Source organism: Pristis pectinata, chromosome 10 (assembly GCF_009764475.1).
Source record: "Pristis pectinata isolate sPriPec2 chromosome 10, sPriPec2.1.pri, whole genome shotgun sequence".
NCBI classification, from domain to species: domain Eukaryota; kingdom Metazoa; phylum Chordata; class Chondrichthyes; order Rhinopristiformes; family Pristidae; genus Pristis; species Pristis pectinata.
Genome location: NC_067414.1, coordinates 44,374,382 through 44,398,133, shown reverse-complemented (window position 1 = coordinate 44,398,133; position 23,752 = coordinate 44,374,382). Strand labels below are relative to the sequence as shown.

General features: G+C 40.0%; 1 protein-coding gene across 1 annotated transcript in view; it reads right to left on the bottom strand.

The window, feature by feature from the left end:
- Positions 1 to 23,752, bottom strand: part of lama4 (laminin, alpha 4) — a 125,297-nt gene that overhangs the window by 35,813 nt on the left and 65,732 nt on the right. Inside the window, exons 15-25 of the mRNA XM_052025061.1 lie at positions 21,270 to 21,418; positions 20,480 to 20,621; positions 13,810 to 13,906; positions 11,861 to 11,971; positions 9,473 to 9,652; positions 8,695 to 8,834; positions 5,885 to 6,061; positions 5,582 to 5,727; positions 4,734 to 4,896; positions 3,485 to 3,618; positions 685 to 856 (exon numbers count right to left, since the gene is read on the bottom strand). Of these exons, the coding sequence (XP_051881021.1) occupies positions 685 to 856; positions 3,485 to 3,618; positions 4,734 to 4,896; positions 5,582 to 5,727; positions 5,885 to 6,061; positions 8,695 to 8,834; positions 9,473 to 9,652; positions 11,861 to 11,971; positions 13,810 to 13,906; positions 20,480 to 20,621; positions 21,270 to 21,418 (1,611 nt within the window). The remainder of the gene's footprint in view (positions 1 to 684; positions 857 to 3,484; positions 3,619 to 4,733; positions 4,897 to 5,581; positions 5,728 to 5,884; positions 6,062 to 8,694; positions 8,835 to 9,472; positions 9,653 to 11,860; positions 11,972 to 13,809; positions 13,907 to 20,479; positions 20,622 to 21,269; positions 21,419 to 23,752) is intronic.

Genomic DNA, 23,752 nt, shown 5'->3' with positions numbered 1-23,752 from the left:
AATGACTATGCAAGTTCAACTTATGATTGGTTGAGGCTTTATGTTATCTTAGGACATTTTATGAAAATAGTGATCTATATTTGCTGCCATAATTTAAACTGCATCCTTTACAAAGGTGCTGATTTTCCTTCTCCATTTGTTAATACTCGAGACCTTTTTCTATGTTAATGGTGTTTAATAAGTGCATGTTTTATTCTTTTTATATATCGACAAAGGGAGTTTCACAGTGATATTTATTAACCATACAAGCACTGTAATTGCACCTAAAATACTGTACAAAGCAAGAGGTAATATCATAAGCAGAGTTTAGCATGTGTTTGCATGTGCATGTGTGGCATGGGGCAGGTTTATGGTGGTATAGAATTGCAGCGGGGAGCAGTTTAATAAATGCTCGTAATGTTCAACAATAAATTTAAATAAATTCCCATGCCTTAAATATGATGACGGATGTTATGAATTTTCATTTCAGGTACTAGGGGAATGTAGTCAGGCAGGAGACTTTTCGTCCATTAATTTTAATGTCTGTTATTAATTTTAACTGATAGGTTGACCTGCATTCTCAATATACACTGTGACTGAAGTACTATTTTCTTACTTATTCCCTACTGTTTTCCTGTAAGTTTTACTCTCTACAGTCCAAAAGTATTGGTAAATTATTCCTGTACAGATGATGGCTGTTCTTACCCCATTCACCATCAGTAGCAGAAGGGCACTGTCAGCTGACGTGCGAATGTCCAGACTGAAGCGAGTCGCTATGTTGAATTTTCCTCTCCTTTGTATGTTACGCACAAAAGCATAGCCTGAACCATCAAAGTAGAAGTTGGCAGCCCTACTTTGGGCAAAAGCAAGTTTGTACCTGAAAAGTAAATAAGGCAACATTTTTGTTTCTAATCAGGATGTGCAATTTTAGTTTACATATTTTCACTAACTTTGCTGCATGCATGCAAACCAATATTAATGTATTTTCTCCTTTCGTTCCTTCTGCACTATCACCTTTGGTGTGAGATAATATTCTCTATGTAAGTACCATCTCAAGTGACATGTATGTGAGTCAATCGCTAGCAATTAATCAAAGGTAGGAGTTTTTATGATTCACTTAGATGTGCTTTCCATCTCCCTGTTCTTTATATGTCGCAGCTTTTTAAATTTAACTGTTGATTGCCAGTTTCCCTACTGCTCAAGATTTTCAGCATCTAAAGCAAAACAGATATAGTTTTCTGCGGCAGTTAAATACTTGGGCGAATAAGCAAACCTGCTGCCGTAATCTTCAGGGTCTCTTTCACACCCTTAGCGGTCTTCAGATCCTCCAATCGACCTCCTTCCTTGTGATCTTCCAATACAATTCCTTACTCTTTCTCTGCCCCACTCTTGCTTCACAACTTGCCTTGATCATTTCGGATTGCCAGAGATCATAACAAGAGGTTCTCAATCATGACCAACTACTGTTTGCTTTTCTGCCTGACAACCTTCCAGCCACTCAATATGATCAATTACCAGGGAAGAGGCAGTACAAAAATGCTAATGAGTTCCTGCTATTAAATTCAAAAGCGCCTGCAAGACCCAAGCTACTCCTGGGTCTTCTACTCTTCCCAGTAATTTGAGTCCCATTCCTTGCCATTTCTCTGTAAACAAATACTGATATCATTGTGTCCAGCATTCTTTTTTAACAATTAATTATCAGCATCTGGGCATCATTGGCAAGACCAGCATTTATTGTTCATTCCTAATTGCCCTTGAGAAGGTTGTGCTTTGCTACTTTCTCAAATGGCTGCACCTTATGCAATTTAGTATTTTTGAATCTGTAAGTGTTTTATTAAAGGTGAATGCAACTATTGAAATACTGTCCATAATCTTTAGATTAGTCATTTTGAATGCAAACTTTGCTTCTTTTTGAGTGCAATACAGTTCTCACTGAACTGTCATTTAGTGATTAAGGCTGAAAAAGTTCCAAGGTTGAGTTGGTAACTGATCTTCTGACTCTTTTTCACTTTTCCTGTGGGAAAGCATCTATCTTGAAGCCTGATCTACATTGGTAACAGTTATCTGGAAACTATTATGATTATTTCCATGCTTCATATTCCCTCGCTCAAAATATTGTTGCACTAAGATATTACATCATCATCCAATTCACAGGCAATTAATGTTGTTTTATCCATTATAATGTGCAGTTTGAATCATATTTGTAAGCGGAAAACATATTGCCCCAGCTGTTGCTTCTGTAATACCATCTATGCTTGTGAGTATCTTAAGCATTCTTCCCTCAAAGAAGTCTTTAGCCAGATGATGCAGTATCCTGAGAGGGTACAGGAACAGCTGCTTGACAGATTGTAGTTGCATAAAATCAATCTGAATCAGACAAGACAGTAATGTTGGAAACATCATTCTACTGTTTCAATGAACTTTTGCAGACCAATTAAAATTGATGTTTAGGCTTTCATTGAATAATTAGTGCCTTAAAATCATTGCCAGGAATAATTCCTTTAAAAATGTATTTGCTGATTGACAATATGGGAATTAAGTTTCCAAACAAGTAGGTAAAATTAAGTTGGCATAGTGTTGCATTTGCCTTTCAACTTTTCTGGCTAAACTTCTCTCTATCTGAAAACACTTTGTTGGCTTACAGTTTGGGTAGATACTATAATCAACAGCACTGAGAACCCAATTTCTATATGCAAGTGACAGAGTTTCAGCAGTGTATTTATGGCTGCATGGACCTGATGGTGTTCTAAACTGGGCTAAGATTTGCTAGTATCAGATATTTATCAGTATCAACACTTTGTCATTCATTATTTTTTTACATGTCCACTGACATAAACAAAACCACTTGAATTAGTGGAGAATTGGGAAGAAACAGAAACTCTAAGACTAGAGTTTCCTTTGACGTGGGCTTGAGATCCATTGTTTGACTAGTTTACTTGTTCAGGAGAGAGTAATGAGCTACATCTAATCCCTGAATCTGTGCCTGTTTCTCACTCTGCACTCCTTAGCGCAAACATAACACGACACCGGGAATGAGAACCCTTAATGACTAAGATGTTTCTAAACATATGGCTACTAGGAGACTTTGAGGCATAGCAATACCTATTGTTGTTCTATGTCCGGTGTTAGAGAAGTACCACAGCTCTGAATATATTCATCAAAAATATTTAACTTGATTCTTTATGCTGGCAGGATCAGGACTGGAGGTCCAACCCGCAATGCATCCTAATACTAAAACTACTTTGAAAGGTCTGCATTAATTCAGCACCCTTCTTGACGGTAAGGGGTAAAAATTTTTGAATCTGATGTTATGGCCTATTCCTCTGAAGACAATACTGCCAGGCAGCTGCCAGAAACCAGATTGAAGGATCATTAAGAAATTAATCTCTAACTAGACTAAGATTGGTTCAGCTCATTGAAACATCTCTTATAGCTCCAGGCATACACGAAGTGAAGACTTCAGTTATGCTTTGTTGAAGAATGCCACATGCAACGATCTCTTTACCTTGTGCAAGGTCTGTGGATGGTTGTGTTCAAGTTGTATATCTGCTTGAAATTATAAAGGCTTGTAATGTCACCATTAAGTGTGGCTAGTTCAATGCAGCCAACAAAGCCAGGCAGGTCCAAGCTCCCAGGAAGCTGTGATTCACAAAACACAGTAAGTTCTTTTAAGACATCTCCATTAACATCCAGAACCATATGGTAGGCCAGGCAGAGAAACGATGATTAATTTTATGTCATTCTGCTGTAATCATTAGCAGGACTTTATTTGTTCTTTGGCTTATGAATAATCTGCCAATTCAATGAAAAATAGAAAGCTTTGCAAGGATACAAAGAAATTAAAAGTTGTGGTTAGGTGACATTATGAATAACTGGTTCACAAGGTGATTTAGAGTCATTTTCAATTGCTAACTAAATAATTATTGTACCTATAAGGGGTAGCAAATTATTTCAATTTCAATCATTGCTCAAATCCTAAATATCCATTGCAAAAATTATTTTATTGGGTGGGCACTTGCAGTGATCTCATTGGAACTGCCTTAACTTTCCAATATCCACCATTTTGAATTTGCTTGGAGGACCTGTCCCAATCCAAGATCACGAGGCTCTGTAAAACAGCAAAACCTTGAAAGACGTACTGCCATCAAGTTGGTGGGCCAGAAGAAGCCCCGCCACAAAATGGCTTAGGCTAGATAAGCCACACCCCCAGAAAGATCCACTGTCAGACGTATTAATATCCCTGACATACAGAAACATGGGAAATAGTTAAAATATTAAATGAGATGAGACAACAGAGCACATGGAATGAACATTTAAGTAGGAAGATGTCTGTCACTAAATATATTATTGTTGTTATTGTATTTTATCTGTTATTTGTGAAATACAATGTTTGCATCTTATGGAGTTAGAGGCTGAAACGGCAATCTTGGAATGTAAATGTTTCAAAAAAAACTGGAGGGAGCAGAGGAGAAATGGGAACAAAATGTGCAACAATACTCAAGATAATGGGGTGGAGGTCCATCCACTTGCACATAAACATGTTGCTCAATATTGTCCTTTGCTTCTGAAATTAGTTTCAATAAAATCAAATTTCGGAAGTGATGTCTAGCTCACCGAACATAAATTTCTATCCCAGTGGATGTGCACATCTAGGTCAAGCTTGAGAATATTGTAAAATATTAACGTTTTTTAAATGGCAAATATTCTGTTTTTAAATATGTAATTGACAGTGGAAATTGACTCATTTAGCATACCTGGAAACCTGGGGGTACAGCTCCGACATAAAATACCATGTCGTCCGCTTCCAGATCCAGCAGAGAATCATTACCTTCAGCTGATCCTTTCTGGATGAATTTTTGCTCTGCTGTGCTGCCTGGGCTGGGTACAGTTAATTGTATTTTTCCATGCCTTCCAACTCTATCAGAAAAGGAAGAAAAAACAGTAGAAGTTCCATCTATACAATTCTTGTTTAGCTCGGTCAGTTCTGAAACCTGAAGACAGTCTTGACAATGAAAGGCACTTATATAAATGCAAGATTTTCCTTATTGAGTGAGGATGTTACCTCAAAACTATTAGGTTGGAAACTAAAGTACAATGACAAAATAATAGCATGTGTCAAAATCAATGCACCAACGACATATGTCCATGCATGACCTGACGCTGAACTCAGTGGTGGTGGTGTTTCCATGCAGTTACAGCTTCATCCTAGCAGGCTATTTGATTGGGAGGTACAGCTGCAAAAGCCTTAAGGATCTATGGGGTGGATCCTATAGTACACACTGCAGCCACGGAACACAAGTTGTCGACGTTTAGACTAGTAGCTTAGTGGAACTTAATACTTAGAATGTCATCTGACAAAATGGATCATCTGGTTGTTAGTAATGCTATTTTAAAATCAGTTTTCAATTCCTTTGAAACAACATCAGGCATGTTTTTAATAAATGTTATCTTCTTGCATATTAATGTCTTAACAGAATAAATTGAAAATTATTATATATTTAAATTCTAGTTTTCTAAAATATTGCAACATTCAACCCTGGAAATTTAAGGTTCTGTGTTATTTAAAAAAAACTCTACAAAAGAGAGAAGAAGTGGAAGTTACCTTTCTACTTTAATTAAATTGAAGTAGCTTGGCCAAGTGCTCACAGGCTTTGAGTTTAAAGGAATTTCAACATCTCCGCTCCCAAGATTGTAGACAAAAACCAAATTGTCATTCTTAATACTTAAACCAATGTAATCTTGCCCTCCCTAAAACATAACAAAAAACAAATGCAAACAAAAATATCCATTTAATCCATTCAGCAGAATCATGATGACAAAAATATTCTTATTTTTATTCTTAATCTTTTTTTTCCCTATTTCTTGAAGCTACGAGAGTAACAGTGACTTGAATAGGTACACTTACATTCTTATTTCCAAGATACATAATGAATCTATCTTGGGTGGCAGTTTGACCTTGTTCACTTGATGGAGGAACTCGCATGTACAAACTCATTGAAGTAAAAGACTTGAGCTCCTCCAAATTTGATTTTGTATGAACTTCTACAGCAGATTGGCCATCAAACTTCATGGAGACTTGAACCTGAGGTGAAACAAGAAAGACAACAATTCCTTTTAATGATATTGTTTGAAAATCCATACATTTGTCGTTGAACAACTATCTGTAAAGATAAGATATCTTTATCAGGGAGAAGCAACAATTTTAATCAAAATGCATGATATATGTGATAGGGAAGGGGTGGTAGTAGCCTTCACAATATTGGACTCAAGATTTCTCTACTGTTGTTGTTATTATTACTAGAAGGGTGAGGACTGATAGAAACTGATAAAACTCACCGACTTCATGTGATTTGACATAGAATGGAAACTTAGACCCAATCCAATGCGTTCCATTCTCCCAAGTGAGAAAGAAAGTTAATAAAATTTAACGGCAATTTAAGGAGTACCATGTCATAACATACAATTTTTCTTAAAGACTACTTACAAGCTATGAACGCCTTAACCAAAGCTTAAAGTCAATGTCTGGCTCTAATTTGAATTAAGAGCACATTTAGGGAAATGAACTATATGATTATGGGAGGAGGTGGGGAAGGTGAAGAGGGAAATCCCAGACAGAAATTTGAGACAGAGGCCTGGCCAACATCACCTATGTTTGCAATTCACCCCTGGAAAAATCAGTATGAACTATATTATAGATATATGACTTATAAAAATAAATTTAACAATGGATTTTAGAAATCAAAAATTTCTGATTTTAGAAATCAGAAAGTAACATCTTTTGTTATAGATTTTACTTGTAGTGACTGTTACTAAAATTAATGCAGAGGATTAGTTTTTACATTTTTTGTATGAGTTGAGAGTGCCTCGACATTTAATCATGATGCTTCTTTCAATCTGCTCACAAGCAAAGAAATCATATCAAAATAGGCACCACTACTCCTGGATAGAAATGTGGAGAGTTTATATTTATGATTTAATAAATGGTTGCAAACATAGCTACAACATAGCATATGGAAACATTTGGGTCAAGGATATAAATGAGAAACCAAAAATTGCAGTGTTAGTATAGCAATGTGAAAATGAATTATTTAAAATGGTATTTTCGGTCAATTGGTTCTACCTTTGAAAAAACCACAACCCTATGATTTATAAAGCCATGATTAATTAATTACAGATTATTTCCTGGCATTTCTCTTTATGAGACTCCTGCAATCATTTATTTTTTTTAAAAAGAATTGTCCCTTGAGCATATTTGGCTACAGGTTCTCTTTGAAAGAACACTGAAAAAATGGTCATACTGATTTGATTTGGTATTCATCCTTTGTAGTGTAAATTAGGTTGTGATAACACAAACACTGCATTTGAATATCACATAGTGTTCTCCATATTCTATTCATCATCTTTCAAAGAAGGTTTATGAGAATGTTACCAAAATCATGAGGGGGATACATAAGATGAATATACACAGCCTTTTTCCCAGGGAAAGGGAATCAAAAACTAGAGGGCTGAGGTTTAAGGTGAGCGGGGAAAGAATTAAAAGGGTCCTCAGGGGAAACTTCTTCACGCAGAGGGTGGTGCTTACATGGAATGAGCTGTCAGCTGGACGCTGCCGCGCTACCTGTCCTTCGTGGAAAAGTTCTTCCGGACCAACACCTTTGACCACAAGTCCATCAGGCAGTGGTCAGCACGGAACATCCTGCAGACACTGCAGAAGAAGGACTCAATGGATACTGTGGAGTGGTTCCCTGAGCAGACTGTCCAGACCATCTGGCAGAATGCCTCATCGCCAGAACTCACCAACAAGCACCAAGACCTCGCTTGGCTGGAGGTGAGATGGGCCCTCCCAGTCAGATCCTTCCTGTATGGTTGGAACCTCACTCCCAGCGCATGCTGCCCCCAGGAGGACTGCGCTGGGGATGAGATGGTTGCCCACCTCTTTGCGGGCTGTGGGTTTGCGAGGAGAGTGTGGCGAAAGATGCAAGGGTCCTTGTCATGGTTCATCCCCAGCAGCTGCGTAACAGAGGATTCTCTGATCTACGGGCTGTTCCTGGGGACACACACAGAGACGGACATCAACTGCTGCTGGAAGGTCATCAACTTGGTGAAAGACACCCTTTGGTCTGCCCGAAACTTGTTGGTTTTCCAGCACTGCGAGATGTCTGTAGGGGAATGCTGCCGACTGGCACATTCCAGGCTGCAGGAGTACGTGCTGAGGGACGCACTGAAGCTGGGTGCAGCCAATGTAAAGGCTCGGTGGGGAAGGACTACAGTTTAGGGTTCTGCCACTGGAGAGGAAGGGGCGGGGTCAGGGGAGAAAGCCCCTTAAATATTGTAAATACGGGACTGGGTAGCCCCCAGGGAGCTACACGTGTGGCATCGATGCTGTTTTTAACACTAATGAATGATCTGTACAAGAATGTAAAGGCTTGCACTGTTTTATAATTGTATATAGTTTATCTTTTATTATGAATAAAGTTTATTTTGGAATAAGAAAAAAAGGAAGTAGTTGAGGCAGGCACAATAACAACATTTAAAGGACACTTGGACAGGTATATGGATAGGAAAGATTTAGAGGGATATGGGCCAAATGCAGGCAAACAGGACTAGTTTAGGTGGCATCTTTGTTGGTATGGACAAGTTGGGCTGAAGGGCCTGTTTCTGTGCTGTTTTACTCTGACTTTTTGACTCATTAGTTCAGTAAACAGGATTTCTCACCTTGCTGGCCACATTCTTTGACTGTGCGATGAGTTCCCGGATTCGCTGAATGCTGGCAGAAATATTGTTTGCTGGCCTTTTTTCTTCCACAACTCTAAGTTTATCCAAAAGCTGTGGAACTATTTCTGTCAAATTTTTCACTGTAAATGCAAAGGGACATTTACATGTAAATTTACAGGCTACTAGACTTGAAGAATTTGAAATGACGGCGAGAAACCCATAAGCAGCAGTTAATGAGAATTCTGTATTTATCTTTCTGTGAAAAGTGGATGGTTGTTCACTTCCCGTGTTACAATAATAGCCATAACCAGTTGAAAATGCCAGTGGAAACATGATTCGTCCACAAATCATCGCATAATTGTGCCTAGTAAATACAAAGCACGTAATGGACAACTGTTTCTAGACAGAGGCAGATTGGCTATAGGAGTATGGTAGAGAAAAAGAGAGTTAATGTTTTAGGTGGAAGATCTTTTACTGGACTCTTCCACCTGAAACATTAATTCCTTTTTCTTTTACATAGGTGCTACCTGACAAGCTGAGTGTTTCTAGCTTTCCCCGTTTTCATGCAGAAAATGTGGCCTCATTTTAAAAGTGATTTTTCAGTCAATTTCGGACTGAGAAATAATACAGATTAAATAATTTAAGAGATCAGTGACAACCGTTTATTATTTATATGGACCAGAGATGCTAGGGTTAAGCTCTGCAATCAGCCTCTTCTGCTTAATATTTTTTGTATAAAAATGAACAGAATGTGAGCTGCAAGATAGCCTCGGAGTACCTGTGTCCCCGGCTGAGCTCACTGTCTTCTTGAAAGCTATTCCATCGTCAGCAGAAGTGCTCAGGTTCTGAAGCCAGCCTCTCACCAATTCACCCATAGGATTGACAGTCTGTAGAACCATCTGAGAAGTATCCTTTGCTTCTTCGGCAATTAGCTTTGATCGGTTCAACCTGTTGTTACCTGAAATGTTTATATTTTAAGAACTGCTTTAATTTCTTGGACTAGACCCTTCATCGGGTCAGAATCTGGTTATAGCTTTAGTACAGAAAGAATTCCCTTTTGCAGTCAAGGTGTGACTATTTCCATTTCACAGAGGCACAATCTAAAAGATTGTGTATCAACATAAACTGCTTGTAAGTACTTAAATTCCATTTTTATTAATTCATTTTCTGGAGCTAGGCATTGCTCTAAAGGCCAGAATTTATTGTCCATCCCAAATTGCCCTTGAGAAGGTATTGATGAATTTCCTTCTTGAATCACTGCACTTTTTCTGGGGAAGATATTATCCGGAGCTGATGGGTAGGGATAGGATTTAGACTCTCTGACATTGAAGAAACAGGGATATATTTCCAAGTCAGGATGGTGTGTGACTTGGAGGGGACCATGCAGGTAGTGGTGTTCCGATAACCCAGCAGCCCTTGTTTTTTTGGTAGTAGTTGTCATGTTTTTGGCGGGTGCTGTCGGAGTAGCCTGAACAAGTCACTGCAGTACATTTCATTGTTGGTTTGGAGCAGTATGCCAGTGCTGGTGGGAATAAAATTTTTGGGAAGTTGATAGGGTGCCAATCAAATAGGCTGTTTTGTCCTGGATGGTGTCGAGCTTCGAGAGTTGTTGGCACTGAACTCATCCCGGCAAGTGGAGAGTACTCCATCATGCTCCTGACATGCCTTGTAGATGGTGGAATGCTTTGGGATATCCGGAGGCAAGTCATTTGCCACAGGATACCCAGCTTCTGTCCTGTTCTAATGGCCATGTTGTTTATGTAGTTTGTCCAGTTGAAATTCCGATCATTGCTGACCCCCAGGATATTGACAACGGGAGATTCACAGTGGAAATGCCAATGAATGTCAACAGTAGGTGGAAAGTTTCTTTCTTGTCAGATATGGTAATTGCTTGACACTTTTGTGGTGCTAGTGTCACTTACCATGTGTTGCCTAGGTATTGCTGCATGGACTGTTTCATTTGTTGAGGAATTATGAATGGAATGGAACATTGTGCAATCATCGGCAAACATTCCCACTATACATAATAATGGAAGAAATGTCAGTGACAAAGCAGTCGCAAATGTTTGAACTCTGTCAGGAGAAATTTATCAAATAATGTCTGGGGCTGGAATGATTGGCCTCCAACAAGACACCTTTCTTCCTTATGACATGAACCATTGAAGTTTTGCCCTGTTGACACCTATTGACCTCACTTTTTCCAGGATGCATTTGCACCATATTGAGTCAAATGCTGCCTTGATATCAAGGGCAATTGTTCTCATCTCCAATCTGGAATTCAGCTCTTTGGTTCACATTGGAACCAAGGCTGTGATGAAGCCTGGAGTCAAGTAGTCCTTGTGAAATCCAAACTGGGCATTGGTGATTAAGTTATGAGTGAGCAAGTGTACTTGAGAACATTATTGACAACAGCTTCCATCTTTTTGGTGATGATTGGGTAATAAATAGCCAGAGTGGATTTGTTCTGCTTTTTGTGAAGAGGACATATCTATTTAATTTCTAAATGTTTTCCATTATCACCTTCTGTATAGCAATTTTCATTCAAACATGATTCCTCATATAAAGCTTTACATTAGGAAATGAGATTAGGAGCTAGCAAGAAAGAAGTAAAGGGGAAAATGGAAGTTTAGTGTAAAACCTAATTGCGTGATCAGCAAGAAGAGTTATAAAAAAGGTTTTTGAATATACGGGAAGGAAAAATGAACTGTGGAAATAGAGGAAAACAGTATTAAAGTGGCTGAAGAATGAGTGACCGTTAATTTAGCAGATCGAGCAAGAGCTAAAGGGATGTTTGCTGTTGAAGAAAGAGGAGATGCATATGGTATATAAAGCTGGATGAGAATAGTAATATAGGGTGTGGTGAGGTGAATCCATAATCACACTTCTTAAATCATACACTCAACCTGTGGGCAGATTGGGGGCTTACTTTAAGTTTAAGTATGTGAACGACTGTACATTTGACCATAAAGTTATTGGTTGCAATGAGCTCAGGTATTTATATTGAATTAAGAGATCTATTATTGCCAGTAGAGAGGCTGCCAGGTACAAGACCAAATGCAACTAATATCACCCATCCACCACAGCTTTTTTTTTCCATGTTAAAGCAGCTTTAAAAATGAAAGTTGTTAGCCTACCTTAAGAAAAAATATATCTAAGAAGCACTTACCTGGCTCAATTAATGCCAACTGATTCATGGCATTTAATAGAAGGTTCATTGTGGCATTTTTCTTCCAAATAACTGCATCCACGTGGCGCCTGGTCTCATGAAAAGCACCTTCTATAAGAAGTTAAGTGACATCAAATTAATAGCAAGACACTCTTAAACTAACCCAAACATTCTCCCAGACGCTTGTCTTAATTTCTCTTTTTAACATCATATTATACAGAACCCAAAACAAATGTTTTTATCCACTGGAGACCTCAAATACTTTAAAGTCTTACTTCCAATATCTAACAGCCAAAAATGTTCAATTGACCTCTTAAAAGTGAAACTGTAATGCGTTATTAAATCTACGCTATGTGGTCATTGCCTGCCATGTTGTTTTGCACATGGACCTCGACACCAAGATACAGGAGTACCTGAGGCCTAGTCCTTGAGCTCAATTGAACTTCCATCTGTCATTTTTCTTTTGCTTGTAGCTGGATCTGGGGACGGGAGTGGGGGGCTGGGATTATTGATGTAGAAGGGTCCCACGGGTATGGAGGGAGGGTAGATTGGCAGGAGAGAAGGCTGCTACTTTGGTCAGGACTTTGATGTTGGTTGAAGGGGTGGGCTATTGTAGTTTCTGGAACCAGGGTTTGGAGTTGGGGTGGGGGGGGGCTGCAGGAGTGGTGGGGGTTTGTATTGTGCTCAGTCAGCGACTACGGGTTGCTGCATCAGTCAAGGCCTGAAGGGTGGTGGGTGGGTGATGTCTGAATGACTGGGAATTGGTGCCCCTTGTGGTTGTCCATGATCACTTGAGGTCAGGCACAATTGGTGGGGGTCAGGCCCAGGGGTATTCAGCGGGGCAAATTGGGGTTGGCCTAAAAGAACAGAAGCAAAGCAACAGGATTTAACAGACTGGGATCTAAGTCCAGCATTGCACTATTAAAACATTTTATTTTGGGAGTGGCCAAGGGCAAACCCTCCTGGAACAATATAATCTAATTTCCTTGTCAACCCTCCAAAAGGAACATTACACAAGGAATGGCATTATTTGATACACATCTAACAGCACAACTCACTCTGGGAAGTGCCCTGTTGTGATGTGAAAAGACTTGGAAATAATCCTTTGTTGTGTTTCCAGGCAAAGTGTACTTTTCTTCATAAATGTTAGAATAAACAGCACCATGTGATCACATTTCAAGGGAAATATCTTGAAGTATTACTGCCCTTCACATTACCTGGATGGGTGTGAAAACATCAGTTAAAGGAAAGAGCCATAATAATAAAAAAATCATGAGGCATTTTATGTTCTTTTTCTCCTTAGAAGTTTCTGTTTGAGACTTGGATCGGATTTTCAACTTGCTGCCTGGCCATGAAACTGGGCTGCTTATTATGGGATTGTGCCGATATTAACAATCATCAAAACATGGCAATTAGGGAATACAATTAGTGCTGGTCTTGTCATCCTGGTGTCTCATAAATGGACCTATTATTAAAAGAAACTCTTGCAGGAAGGAAAACTTTAAGCTACGAAGATGAATGGTTTCAGTGGAGGTGGATTGGAAAGTGGGAGGTGGATCAGTGATTTAAATATATTGATAAAGCTGCATGCCTCGAGTTTCATAAAATAATTAGAGATTTACACTAGGAAACCTGGCAGCTAAAGGAAGGTGAGAAAAGTGGGTTTTTATTGCCTCGTTGAGTTGCTTGTAGACCAGGAGCCACCTTCCTTCCCCACACTAGCCAACCTTCCAAAGTCATATCGATTTCCACCTTCCCCACCTCCCACCAATCTCCCACAATCACATCCATTCCCACCTTTGCCACATGATCACTTCCACCACCAACAATTCCCTCCCTCATAAAATGTAGCCTATTTTTGGAACTGGAAGGAGGTCTGAATTAGAAAAGGTCCAAGGATTCATTGAGAAGCTCAGAAGTGCACTCCTATTCTGACTGAATGTACTTACTGTCTTTCATGGTCTCAGGTAAATCATTTACTTTGTTCAAAAGCACCTCACTGATGTTTCTGAGCCATGTGCTCTGTGTTTGAATTCCTTCTACAGCCTGTAAACAATCATAATTACACGTTCAACATAATCAGCAGCCTTCCCTTCCTTGACCAGGAAGGTTTCAATCAACATCAATTATCAAATAAAAGTCATTCCATGGAATAATATAATACAATAGGCTGGATTTTTCTGGCAAATTGGTAATTATGCATTGCTCGCTTACAAATTAATTTTCCTCTTTAGATGCTGCCTGACCTGCTGAGTTCCTCCTGCTCCTTTGTGTATTGCTCTAGATTTCCACCATCTTAAGTCTCTTGTGTCTCCCTTACAAACTTGCAACTTTGGACATGAATTTATTATTTATCTATTGCAGATTCATGAAAGACGATCACCCATAATTGTATTGATGGATGAACACATTCAAAGGACCAAATGTCCAGCTCCTGCTCCTTTTTCTTTTATGTTTCTGTTTCTACGTCTCACAGAAGACTCCAAAAAGCTCTCCAAGAATACAAAGAGAATCTGGCAGTGTGGCACTGATACCAGATTTTGCTTTTGGCAGGCAATTTTCTTTTGGCAGGAATCTTCTGTCAAATTGGTATTTATGCACAGTTCCCTTGCAGATTTGCAACTTTGGGTTTGGATTTACGACTGATTGCTATCCAATGTGTTACTGGCATACTGGGTGGCAAGGACCCCTTGCAAGTCAGAAACAGGTAATGAAATTGGTAAAGGTTTTGGATTAAAGTGTCTTTCAAAAGACAGCATCTCCAACAATGCAACGCTCCTTCAAAGTCAAACTTTCATCAAAATCATGGTTTTAAGAGTGAGCCATGAATCTATGACCTTTGACTCAGAGGTCAAAGGTGATCCCACTGAGCCAAGGGCAACAACTTTCCTATTATTTAATCCTATTTACAAAATAGTTAGTTGAATACCTCTGCTGAAACATCAGAGACATATAAGGAAACTGTAAGTCAAATCTTTTAAATGCCAATCCTTCAACTGAAGAGATTTTTAAGCAAGTGACAGTTTGCTTCAATTTGTTTCTTGATTTGATCTCATGCATTCCAGATCTCATTTTTGTCAAGAGTCATATGTATGGAATATATTGAGGCAATTGACTGAAATTACTGTAAGATTAAAAAATAGGCTACTAAATATAAATAGTATGCATAAACAAAAGAAGTTTTGGTCTATTTTGAATGAATCGCTCATTAAACCATAACCCTCAGATTTATGTATCCAATCCTTGTAAGGTTACTGCTTGGGATATCTCCAGTGCCAGTCAGTTTACTGTATGTACTGGAGATCAAAGGTGAGTTATATATTAAACATATTCACTATTTTGGTCACTGAACAACAATACCAGCATTAGGAAACTTCAAAATCCTATCCACTTTCTTTGTTACTGTCTTCATTGTTTTTCTCTAGTTGCAGCACCCAGAGCAGCAGAGGGGAGGAGCTATCAGCTTTTTATTTAAAGTTGTGTGATTGGCCAAGTGTAGTAACTCAGCCAATAAAAGGAAGGTAGCGTAAAGTGGACTGGATTAGCGCAGGATTTGGAGTCTGAGGTTTTGGTGAGGAGGCACAGGTGAGTAGTAGGTAAAACAGATAAGGATTTTTATAGTAGTTAAATAAAAAGACAATAAATTATAAATAATTAAGTAAAGTAGGGATGCAGGATCGGGTGATGTGTTGTAGCTGCATGATGTTGGAGCTGGTGGGCCCCATTGTGGTTCCTGGTGACCACATCTGCAGCAAGTGTTGGTTGCTTGAGGAACTCAGGCTCAAAGGTGATGACCTGGAATCTAAGCTTCAAACTCTCATGCATCTGGGAGGGGGAGAGTTACCTGGATGCTGTGTTTCAGGAAGCAGTCACACCCATTAGATTAACTACTTCAAATTTGGCCTGTGGTCAGGGACAAGAGTGTGTGACTGTGAGTGAGGAAGGTTGGGGGGGGGGGGGGGGATCCAAGATGTAGTGCTGGAGGAGCCTCAGCCCTTGAGCTTGTCCAACAGGTCTGAGATTCTTGCTCCCTGTGCAGATGAGAGTGGGGGGCTGCAGGAAGGATGAGCAACCAAATTGGGAGCCATTCAAGAGGGGGCAGAGAAGAGAAATGTAGTCGTGATTGGGAATAGTATAGTTAAGGGGACTTTGTGGGATATTAGCACCAGTATCAGAGCTGTCCTGATGGGATGGGCTCCACCTGAACCATGCTGGGACCAGGTCCTGGTGAATTGCATAACTAGGGCTGTGGACAGGGCTTTAAACTAAATAGTAGGGGGGTGGATTCAACCTACTGGAAAAGTATGGGTAAAGTAAAAGGGAAGGAGAGTGCCGGAGAGGTTACTGAAATCTCCAGAATAAAGAACAAGACAGAAAGTTTCAAAAGGGATAAAAATATAACTTCAGGCAATATGGAGACAAATTTGAGAAGAAGGGTGGTGAATACAGGACTGAAGGCATTATATTTGACTGCATGCAGTATACAAAACAAGGTAGCTGAGCTTATAGTGCAGTTAGAAATTGGCAGGTGTGACATTGTGGGCATCAGAGTCTTGGTGAAAAAAGATCATAGCTGGGAGCTAAACATCCAAGGATACAAATCCTATTGAAAAGACAGGCAGGTGGGCAGAGGGGGTGGGGTGGCTTTGTTGGTTAAATATGAAAAGAAAAGCAAGAAATGACATAGGATCAGAAGATGTAGAATCCTTGTGGGTAGAGTTTTTATAAAAAAACTGCAAGGGTAAAAACACCCTGATGGGAATTATAATATAGGCCTCTGAATAGTAGCTAGGATGTGGGGTACAAATTACAACAGGAGATAGAAAAGGCATGTAAAAAGGACAATGTTACAGTGGTCATGGGGGATTTCAATATGCAGGTAGATTGGGGAAATCCGGTTGTTACTGGATCCCAAGATGGCTTTTTAGAGCAGCTTGTGGTCAAGCCCACTAGGGAAAAGGTAATTCTGGATTTGGTGTTGTGCAATGAACCAGATTTGGTTAGGGAGCTTAAGGTAAAGGAACCCTTAGGAGGCAGTGATCATAATATGATAGAATTCACCTTGCAGTTTGAGAGGGAGAAGCTAGAATCAGATGTATCAGTATTACAGTTGAGTAAAGGTAACTACAGAGGCATGAGAGAGGAGCTGGCCAAAGTTGATTGGAAGGGGACCCTCGCAGGGATGATGGTATAGCAGCAATGGTAGGAGCTTCTGAGAGTAATTTGGAAGATGCAGGATCAGTTAATCCCGAAGAAGAAGCATTCTAAAGGGAGGATGAGGCAGCCGTGGCTGACAAGAAGTCAAAGATGGCATAAAAGCAAAAGAGAGGGCATAAAATATTGCAATAATTAGTGGGGAACCAGAGAACTGGAAAGCTTTTAAAAACCAACAGAAGACAACTGAAAAAGCAATAAGGTGAGAAAAGATGAAATGTGAAGGTAAGCTAGCCAATAATATAAAAGAAGATACCAAAAGTATTTTCAGGTATATAAAGAGTCAGAGAGGGAAGAGTGGACATCGAACCACTGAAAAATGATGCTGGAAAGGTAGTAATGGGGAACAAAGAAATAATGGATGAACTGAATAAGTATTTTGCATTAGTCTTCACTGGAGAACACCAGCAACATGCCAGAAATTTGAGAGAGTCGGGGGGGCAGAAACGAGTGTAGTTATTATTAGTATGGAGAAGGTGCTTGGGAAGGTCTGAAGGTAGGCAAGTCACCTGGACTGGATGGACTATACCCCAGGGTTCTGAAAGAGGTAGCTGAAGAGATTGTGGAGGCATTAGTGATCATTCAAGAATGGTCTGGAGGACTGGAAAATCACAAATGTCACTCCACTCTTAAAGAAGGGAGGGAGGCAAAAAACAGAAAATTATCGGCCGGTTAGCCTGACTTCAGTGATTGGTAAGATTCACTATTAAGGATGAGGTTTCAGGGTACTTGGAAGCTCGTGATAAAATAGGCCAACGTCAGCAAGGTTTCCTTAAGGGGAAACCATGCCTGACAAATATGTTGGAATTCTTTGAGGAAGTAACAGGCAGGATAGACAAGAGTCGGTGGGTGTTTTTTAATTGGATTTTCAGAAGGCCTTTGACAAGGTGCTGCACAAGAGGCTGCTGAACATCTTTACTAGTCACATGTACATCAAAACACACAGTGAAATGCATCTTTTGTGTAGAGTGCTCTGGGGGCAGCCCACAAGTGGCACCATGCTCCTGGTGCCAACATAGCATGCTCACAACTTCCTAACCCATACGTCTTTGGAATGTGGGAGGAAACCGGAGAACCCAGAGGAAACCCACGCAGACATGGGGAGAACGTACAAATTCCTTACAGACAGTGGCCGGAATTGAACCCAGGTTGCTGGTGCTGTAATGGCGTTACACTAACTGCTACACTATAGAAGACTGGCTGACTGGCAGGGGGAAAAGAGTGGAAATATATGGGGCCTTTTCTGGTTGGCTCCTGGTGACTAATGGTGTTCCACAGGGGTCAGTGTTGGGTCTGCTACTTTTCACATTATACGTTAATGATCTGGATGATGGAATTGATGGCTTTGTGGCCAAGTTTGTGGATGATACAAAGATGGGTGAAGGGGCAGGTAATGTTGAGGAAACGGAGTCTGCAGAAGGACTTGGACAGGTTGGGAGAATGGGCAAAGAAGTGACAGATGGAATACAGCGTTGGGAAGTGTATGGTCATGCACTTTGGTAGAAGGAATAAAGACGCAGACAATTTTCTGAACAGAGAGCAAATTCAGAAACTGGACGTGCAAAGGGACTTGGGAGTCCTACTGCAGGATTCCCTAAAGGTTAACTAGCAGGTTGAGTCAGTAGCAAGGAAGGGAAATGGAACATTAGTATTCATTTCGAGAGGGCTGGAATATAAAAGCAAGGATGTAATACTGAGGCTTTATAAGGCATTGGTCAGACCACATTTGGAGTATTGTGAGCAATTTTGGGTCCCATATCTAAGGAAGGATGTGCTGCCATTGGAGAAGGTCCAGAGGAGGTTTATGAGAATTATCCCAGAAACAAAAGGGTTAATGAATATGGAGTGTTTGATGGTTCTGGCCTGTGCTCCCTGGAGTTTAGAAGGATGAGGGGGGATCTCATTGAAACCTCCCAAATAATGAAAGGCCTGGATAGAGTGGATGTAGAGAGGGTGTTTCCAGTAGTGGAAGAGTCTAGGACCAGAGGACATAGCCTTAGAATAGAAGGACATCCCTTTAGAACAGAGAAGGGGAAATTTCTTTAGCCAGACGGTGGTCAATTTGTGGAATTCATTGCCACAGATGGCTGTGGAGGCCAAGTCATTGGATATATTTAAAACTGAGGTTGATATGTTCTTGATTAGTTAGGGCACCAAAGGTTAAAGGCAGGAGAATGGGGTTGAGAGGGAAAAAATAAATCAGCCATGATTGAATGGCAGAGCAGACTCAATGGGCAAATGGCCTAATTCTGCTCCTGTGTCTTATGGTCTTGTGGTCTTCATTATTCTAAACAATTTCATCTAAACAGTGAAGAAAATGTTCAAATCAATGCTGTGCATTTATTTCATTCATTAGTTGAAGTGAGAATGATTTGCTTTTTGCTTATTTTGGTTTTGACTTGTGACAGTGACTCATTCAAAGGACTATTGCTCTTTTTGTGTAACTTTCATGTGTGAAGGGGAATTGTCATTCACAAACCACTGGGATCCTGGTGGCTCCAGGTATTGCCACGTGCATCCATGTCAGGTATGTGTGTCATGATGTCCAGCACTATTCCTTTCCTGACATAGAAATCCTTAGTATGCAAGATGAGGTGTTGCGTTCTATGACAAAAACTGAATCTGTATTATTACAGGCATTATTCTGATGCAGGGCACTCCTTAACCTACCCACTATGCAATGAATTCTTGTCTGAAATTGTCCCCTTATGATCTCCCAGCATGCTGAAGTTGGTCATGGGAAGCAGTGGTACAACTGGTAGAGCTATTGCCTCACAGACCCAGAGACCTGGGTTCAATTCTGATCTCAGGTGCTGTTTGTGTAAAGTTTGTATATTCTCCCTTGGACTGCGTGGGTTTCCTCCAGGTGCTCTGGTTTCCTCCAATCCCACAATCCAAAGGTGTGAGGGTTGGTAGGTTAATTGGCCACTGTAAATTTCTCCAAGTGTATAGGTGAGTGGCAGAATCTGGGAAGAGTTGATGAGAATGTTGGGAGAATAAAAAATGAGATTAATATAAAGTTGGTGTAAGTGGGTGATTGATACCCAGTTGGTGGGATATGGGGTCTGCTTCCATGCTGTGTTTCTCTATGCCTCTAATGTGGCCAGCTGGATGTCAGAACTCTGCTTCCACTCGGCCTATGAGCTTTTAACATCTTAAATGTCACTACTTGCTCCTTCTCCGTAGTGGAATGTGATTCACCTTGTGCTGCATTCTCGGCCCAGCTAATCAAGTTCTTTAAGATATGTGGTCACGCTTCTCTTTGAGAGGTACTGATAGTTGTACAGTGCTGGCTTGCACAGCAGGCATGACAGCAATTTCTCATTTCTAAGAAAATAGCAGAGAGAAAGATTTATTCTTATTTTTTTTTAGTGTGTTTTACAAAATAAATACAGAAACACTTACATCCTCCGCTCTCTGTGCAGCACTGAGCAGAGTCGTTGCATTCTCCTCAGCCTCTGCCACATATTGGATAATGTTATCATAGACATTTGAAGCATTTATCGCCTTCTGGACAATACCATTTGTATCTATACTCTTCAAAATACTGTTGAAAGAAAAGGATTATTTTATACATAACTCATGAGCTGATTTTAATCCTCCTCTGCCTCATGTGAATCATGCAGGCAGGGAATTAATATATCAGGATGGGTTCACAGGATATTCATGATGGTTTTATTTCCCTGTATTTAGGCAGGGGGTGGTTGCCTGTGCCAGAGGAGTAGAGTATTAACTGAAATGGTACTTATGACCCATTAATGCTTTAGATACAACACACAACTTAAACTGCAGCCTTGTCCAGGAAGGATTGAAATCAAGGGAGGCCAAAGTAAGTGTTTTCTTTACCTTTTTAAGGCTTCCTTACAGATCAGGAAGAGAGTGTGTAGTATTAGGCATTCTGGAAATGGTCTATGGAAATATCAGATTTCTGACAAAATATTATGAAGACAAGGTACAACCCTGGGACATATTAAAACACTAACATTCCTGGTAAAACTGTAGTATGGTTAAAAACTTGTGACTCCATACCAGATGGAGAGTTAGATGTACCTTTAATAAGAATAAACGGCTAACAAGAAAATGTCAAATGCATGTTTGGGTATGCCACTGAGCTACTCTTTTTTATTGTGATTTTATTTCTGCCTCTAACAGCACTGAATTTTGTTATGTAGAAGTCTGGGATAGTGCAACTTACTTGGACAATTCTGAGGCAAGTTTACGAAGTTCTTCAGCATATTCTATAGCCCGGAGAGCCAAAGGTTTATCATAAGTGGAGAGATTAGTTAGTTTCTGCCGTAGTACATTCTGGGCGCCGTCTATTGAAGCATGGAATGTGGACAGGTTCTGAAAGAAATGTCATTCACAAAAAGCAAATCAGAAGTTCGGAAATCTAAAATTTTATTGTAAACTCTGAACAAAAAGTAAAACTTCAGAAATATTAATGCTAATAGTAAAATTATAAGTAAAACTTCAGAAAATACCACACTAATGTAAAGTTATTAAAGTTAAATACTTTCAGATGGAGAAGGAAAGATTGCTAGCTGCTTTTGAATATATCTTTGCATAGAGATTCATTCCTGGTTAATATTGTACAATATATTAATATCACTATGTTGTACTATCCAAACTCTGGTGGTATGACATCAGCCATTCCAATTTTTCCACTCCATTTACTTAGAGCATGGATGAGCATGTGGAATTATGATGTAGTCATTAGTGAGACTTGGTTGCAGGAAGGGCAGGACTGGGTTCTGATGTTTTAGACATGATAAAAGAGGAGGGATGGCATTACTCATCAAGGTAAATGTCATGGTGGTTCTCAGAGAGGACATACTGGAGGGCTTGTCTACTGAGGCAATGTGGGTGGAACTGAGGAATAAAAAAATATGGGATGAACACATTAATGGGACTATATTACAGACCTCCAAATATTCAGCAGGAGTTAGAGGAACAAATTTGTAGAGATAGCAGGCAGTTGCAAGAAATACAAGGTTGTGATAGTAGGTGATTTTAACTTTCCACATTGACTGGAACTCCCACACTGTAAAAGGATTGGATGGGATAGTGTTTGTCAAGTGTATTCAGGAAAGTTTCCTTAATCAATATGTCGAGGTCCCAACTAGAGATCGCATTACTGGATCTCCTTCCACTTACCAAGCATCTCTTTGCCAGAAAACAGCCCATCCCAATCCACACCTGCCAGATCCCTTCTGATGCCATCAAAGTTGGCCTTGCTCCAATTTAGAACCTCAACCTGAGGACCAGTCCTATCCTTCTCCATAAGTATCTTGAAACCAAAGGAATTATGATCAAGTAGATCCAAAGTGTTCCCCTGCACATGCTTCTGCCACCTGCCCTCTAGGAACACAAATTGGTTCAAGCCAGATCTTTCTTTACGGGACGGGTGGAATGTTCTATTTCAGGCCTACTTGGACCCCTCTCTCACTACTTTTCCTGCCACATAAAAAGACCATATTTGTGCTGCTTTATGTTGTCTTGTGGAACAAGAAATTTTCATCAACTTTGTGCTAATTTCCACTTTCATCTCATCTTCACCTGGCCACCTCTACATCATTCTTTGCCTCGCACAACCTCACTAACACCAGTTCAGGTAACAGATTAACAATTTAAAAACTATCTTGGTTGCAGTTCCTCCAAACCTATTTCCTGTAATCTATAACCTATCTCGCAGTTCCTCCAAACCTATTTCCTGTAATCTATAACCTATCTCGCAGTTCCTTTGTTCTTTGCTCCCCATGAGCAGATTGCACACAATTTTACATTGGGCATTGGTAATTAGAAATATCACTTGTGTTTCTTTGTCAAGTCATCAAATTGCAAGTTAAACAAAGTTAAGATTTCCCTCTCCACCACTCCACTGAGAAGATTGAAGTATTTATGGCTCCTGCATGGAGGTGTTCCCTTAAATTTACTCCTGAAGTTGCTCTTTTATCTCTTTTAACCAATGTTAATGTTTTACTCTTCTGTCATATGGCCTAAGTATGGAATTATCCATTCCATATCATCTTTCCTAATCATCTACTTTCAAAGCTGAACATCTCCAAGCTACCTATATAACTATTGCAACACAGTTCTTTGTGTCAGGGATCAGGTTTTGACCCTTCTTTGCACCACCTCCACAATTTCACTGTTTTTCCTTTTGCTTTGCAGACCAAATCTGAATACAATAACAAACAGGACCAGTAATAGTGAAACACATTTAGTTCCTTCGATCCATGGTATTCTACCACTTCAGGCTGTTTTTTCTGGACCAGGTACCTAGCCTGTATTATTGAAACAGGGTACTCACTGCATGCATGGAACAATTTTAAATTAGATACGAGAGAGACTGCAGATGCTGTAAATCTGGAGCAACAAACACAAAATGCTGGAGGAACTCAGCAGGTCAGGCAGCATCTATGGGGGGAATGAACAGTTGATGTTTCAGGCCAACCCTTTATCAGGACTGGAAAGGAAGAGGACAGAAGCCAGAATAAAGGGGGAGGGGCACGAGCTGGCAAGTGATAGGGGAGTCCAGGTGGGGGGGGGGGGGGGGTGAAAGGGAATGATGTGAGAAGCTGGGAGGTGATGAGTGAAAGAGGCAAAGGGCTGAAGAAGAAGGAATCTGATAGGAGAGGGCAGTAGATCATGGAATAAAGGGAAGGAAGTGGGCTAGAT